Source organism: Corvus brachyrhynchos, unplaced genomic scaffold, assembly GCF_000691975.1.
Source record: "Corvus brachyrhynchos isolate BGI_N302 unplaced genomic scaffold, ASM69197v1 scaffold310, whole genome shotgun sequence".
Classification (NCBI taxonomy): Eukaryota; Metazoa; Chordata; class Aves; order Passeriformes; family Corvidae; genus Corvus; species Corvus brachyrhynchos.
In genome coordinates, this window is record NW_008236213.1 from 3,482,494 (window position 1) to 3,487,760 (window position 5,267).

Consider the following 5,267-nt stretch of genomic DNA (forward strand, 5'->3'; position numbering starts at 1 on the left):
TGAGTGAGCTGAGCTGCCGCCCGTAGCTGACGGGACAGTGGCTGGAGCTGGCCAGTACGAAAGCAGACTGATAGTGGTTAAACACGATGCACCTGCCCCATCGTGGAATTTTACACCCACAGTGTTTACAAAGTGCATTTGTATCGTTCATATGTGCAAGTGTATGTGTATATTTGTACTCGTTGTGATTATTAAATAGTGCTTAAATTGCCATTTTATTTGTACAGATTTAATGCAGACTTCATTTTGCATCAGGTATGCATATTTGCTTTCATTAGAGCAGAGACAGCAGAAAGCAGAAAGTTTTAGAATAAAATATGCTGCTTTTAACATTCAGTGATACTAACTTACATAAAGAGAAATGTAAAGAGTGATGTTAAACTGTTCTGAATGGATACATTTAATTTCACCCACTAGTTTGAAAGCTGAACCACTAATAACACTCATGAAATGGTACCTGATATTTTTATACTTCTGTGACACACAAGTGACACACTGTGCTCCATCCAGGGCAGGGATTTTCTCTCTGTGAAGTTATAATTTTTTCAGCCCTCAAATTTTCCAGTGTTCTTGCATGGGTCCATGCACATTAACAGCAGTCCAGTGGTTACAGACTTTTGTGATGGTTAAACTGACAGTACATCATCACTTCGGTGGATTTCCTAGAGGAGTTGAAACACTGCACATACTGTTGCGCTTTTGGCAAGCAGAGATGTATTCAGAAGGAGAATGGTTGTTGTCAGCACAACGTGTAGTTGTATGGCTGCTCGGAGACTGCAAAAGTGGTCATGGAGTATCTGAGGTCTTCATGTTTGCAGCACTGACATTTTTCTAGCCGGAATGGCACTGAAGCCCTTTCTGGGATGCTATGGGCTCAACCCTGGGATGACTTCAAAGACATTTATATTACTGCAGGAGACCATTGCCACTTAGGCCAAAATCCTGTACAAAAGCTCTGGTTTGACAGCAGACAGAAGAGACAAAAGCTTCCTGTCTGCACTGAATTCAGCAGGGAATAAATTGATAGCAAAAGGTAGATTCTGTATATATATAAACAGTTCCTCTCTGTGTGTTTTATGAAATCAAGCACAAAATGTAGGTTGTGTACAATTACGTAATTGCTCATAAGAATATTAATTCCTCAGAAATTAAGTGACACACTAGAAGTGTACACTTCTTGTAGGATGCAACAATGGAATAACCACCCTGTTGGATTGCAACTACTGTTGATCTTGCTGCTACTTCAAGTGTTTTCAGAATTACAAATATGTTTTTACCCACTTTTAGAGTGGACCTGCTATGGCATTTCCACTGATTACTTTCACTCATAGTTTTCTATGGTAAAAGGATCCATGATTAATTTTGAGATATGATCTAAAAATAATAGAAAATGATCATAGATGTATTTTTAAAATCTATTTAAGCCCTATTAATTGGAAAGGCTGAAAATTGATTAATGAGAACAGGATGTTTCTCAGTGAGGCTCATTGGAGCATAATCAGACACACAGATACACACTCATAAAAGGTGTTTGGTATGCAACATGGTATGGTCATGGTGTTAGGCTATAAATGTATTTCTAGTGGTACACTGTAAACATCTCCTTTAATCTATAAAGGTGTATTTTGAATTGATACTTATGCATCCACTTCCATACAGGAGCTGTATAAAAACTAGGCAAAGCTCTTGCACAGATTAAAACAGCCCACTTACTGTTTTTGACAACAATAAATTAGAAGGGCTCCTGGTGTCTTTCTCTCAGGCAGGAGTGCTTGGGATCACAGGAAACAAAGCCTGGTCTTCTGATTCCCATGTTTCATGGTTGTTTCATCAGAAGCTGACCCTGGAGAAGCTGGAAGTCTACCTCTAGGAAGCCTCACATCCAATTTTTGCTCTATTTTATGCTTTTATATTTTATGCTTTATGTTTATTGTCTGTACAGAATCTGTGCAGAGCCCCTGGACATGCAGGTGTGATGAACTGAAGAACATGCTGGTTTGTGGTTTATGCTCATTGTGATTTTCTCTCTCTGGTGGTGCACAGTCCAGGGAGGCGGGCAAGACCCCAGCAGAAATAAAGCAAAGTAGATGCAATAACATTTCATGAGCTATTTACCTGCCCATGCTAAGTAAGCTATCTCCACCTTTCCCTTCCCTGCTAGTGCTAGGCCATGGGATGTGTGGCTGTGGAAGTGTGGTGTGGAAGTCTGCAGAACTGCAGACAACTGGAACGTTTTGAGGTGAAAGAGAAAAATATCTTTTAATTTGTGGGTGCCAAGGTAAGGGTTTACTGACCATGTGCTGAAGATAAGCATACCAGTTCCGTATATACTTTGTCTGGGAAGATGGGTTTTCCCTTGGGTAAAATCCTTAGGTGTTCATTAAAAGAATACACCAGACCTCAAGGTTGATTAAATCTTGATTAAAACTACATACTAGAAAGACAACTAACTTCTAGTAAATAGGTGCGTATTAAGTCAGTAATGTTAAGGATGGAAAAGGCAGAAGGGACCTGGGTGGAGTTGTTTAGAAATGGCGTAGGGCTTTTGTTAGAGCTATCATTTGTGAAAGCCTTTTTTACCAGCAGTTTTACTCATCCCTTGTCTAAATGCAGTATCCAAGACTGAATGTCAGCATGGCATTTTTATGCAGGGCTTGCCAGGGTTGTTCAATGTTTCTCCTAAAGCAAAAATATTGCCCATTCACAGTCTGAGCTACTCTCCACAGGTCAGTAATAGAAATGGTCTTGATTTGATGTTCATTATCAAATTGTATGTAAATGCAGGCAAACGTTTGGTGTCAGTTAATTGCTCTGATCACTGTTTTTGAAGCACACGGATTCATACAACTCCCATTCATATTCCATCACAAAGATGCAACTGATGCTCCTGTTGGTTTGCCGCAGACCCTGTGTGGTGGCAGGCAGGCACTGAGGTGACTTGGGTGCTTGTGATCATGTAGAGACCAGACTCTAACACAGCCATCATGTGATAGCAGCAGTACTAACCTACTTCTGTTTGGTTTGGCTCATTTCTCTTTTCTTTGGTGGAAAACGGAATTTCACTGACATTTAGTCCCTTGTTTTCCTGAATATTTTTCTAAAGTAACATATAAATATCCCTATGTCTAAATTCAAGAGAAAGGCAAGCATTTGCAGTCCTTTTTATATGACAGCAGCAGCACTCTTCATCTTTTCTAAACATTGACTTACTTCTGGGCAGCAGCCATTATTTGCATTTTGCATTGTACAGCCTTAACAAATAACTAAAGCTAAAGAGGTCAAAAGAGGCTGTAGTTTGCTTTGGCACAACAATTTCATAGCTGTAGCAGAAACAGTCTTAAAGTCTGACTTGCATCTAGCACCTGTTCAAACTCTGATAGCAAGCGACTATGTTCAATATTTACTTTATACTCTTAAATAAAATACTACAAAAAATAAATCAGTAAGCATCTTCAAGGTTTTTCATGTATTGGTAAAACACACGAAAACATTAATTTTTGGTAAAATCTCCAGATTTCTTGTGTGGATAATGCAGTTACAATTAGAACACACTTGTTAAAATAGGTCAGCTTGGATTTTGAGTCTGTTCTCTTTTTCACCCAGTAAATTGTTGTTGCAATTGCCTGTGAGGGTGTCATGATTTAAATTCAGCTGGAAGTTAAACTCCACACTGCCACTCCCTGCCCTCTAGTCCTTCATCCACACACTAGTGAGAGAGAAAAAAGGCAGAATCATAGTTTGAGATAACAATTTACTGGAAACAGCAATGAGATAAGAAAACGAAAAGTAACAGCGGCAATACTACATGCAGCAATGTATAAAAGAGGGCAATTGCACACAAAATGTTCACAGAGTCTAACGGAGCAGAACCAGTGTCATGCCGCTTTCTGAGACAGAGAACAATACGGCACGCATGGCCCTTTCCTTCTTGGAAATGAGAATCCCTTACTTGCCACCACCCAGCAGATAATAACCTAGGCATACCCACATGGCTCTGACAGAGAGCCATATACATATACAAACATACATACATACATGTATATATGTAGATATAGATAGATACATAAAAATATACACATACACAGGTATTATTTCTGTAGTCAACATCTGTCCCTCCAAGGTGTCTGTTGAGTTCATGTAGTCCATGGCTGTGGGTTCTATCCTCCCTGGACATCTTCCAGGGCAGGAGGGCTCATGTGCTATTGGCTGTTTGTGAGCTGCACCAGGAGCTCACAACTGGTGTATCTGGAGCAGTTCATCCTTGTTGCCCATGGTAGTTATGGCATACAGTGGCAGTGTCATTCAGCAACCAATATTATACAGTTCAATATTACAGACTCCTCTCACCCAAAAATCAAACCTCCTTGAGGTACACATCATGTGTTGGGGCCGTCCCCCTGCCATGTAGTCCTGGGAGAGGGGCCCGGGGGGAGGCACAGGATTTCCTGAGCCCCTGGTCAACCTCATTCCCCATTGGTTGGTTTGTGTTCCCCTGTGCGGGCAAGGACTCTCGGGTCCCGTGATTGCCACAGTTCCTTGGCAGAGCCCTGGCCATGCGGCTGGGGAAATAAACATCTCTGAAACATCTATCAAGAATCAGTCCATATATATTTCTTTCCACGGGCCTCATTGTGTGATACAGCATGTTGTAGTATCCGCACTGTAACAAATGGTAGGTAATGTGGGCAGAAAGATCCCTGATCCCTACAGTGACTGATTTGTGAGTAAACTCTGGATTCCTCTTCTTGTTTTTGTTTTGCTATTCCATATCTAAATTATGGAGGAACCATGGAAAGACTCTTAGCTCTCCGAGCCGCATATGGACATTTATCTTAAACTTGAAAAGATTCTTGAACAGCGATTTTTGTAAATTTTAGCTTAATTCAAGCTCAAAAGGAACTGAAACACTTCCTGGCATGATTGTTTAAGAACTTTTTCTATGTTTCTTGGGATTTAATTCTTACCAAACACTTTTGGAATTCCTTTTGGACACAGTTAATTTTTGAGTCAAAATATACGCCAATGGAAAAATATTTTCGTGAATATTATTTAATTACTGAGACTGTTGAGCAATGTCAGCTGTGTCTTGGCGAAGGGAAGCATGCCTCAGAGTCCGTGAGACCCAGGCCATGTGGACCAAGCCCTCTCTGAGCAACAGCGAGGCAGTTCCCGCGCGCGGGCGGAGCCAAGCGAGCTGCAGTGTCGGTGGTGGAGCGAGGCGCGGTGGGAGCGGCGGGACCCGGTGGTGCCCGCACGGCCCAGCGCAG

The 5,267-nt window shown here is 41.3% G+C and overlaps 1 protein-coding gene across 1 annotated transcript in view; it reads left to right on the plus strand.

The window, feature by feature from the left end:
• MCIDAS (multiciliate differentiation and DNA synthesis associated cell cycle protein) overlaps positions 1 to 835 on the plus strand; it is a 2,543-nt gene extending 1,708 nt beyond the window's left edge. The window contains exon 3 of the mRNA XM_017743680.1: positions 566 to 835. Coding sequence (XP_017599169.1) covers positions 566 to 835 — 270 coding nt within the window. The remainder of the gene's footprint in view (positions 1 to 565) is intronic.
• The last annotated feature ends 4,432 nt before the right edge of the window (positions 836 to 5,267 follow it).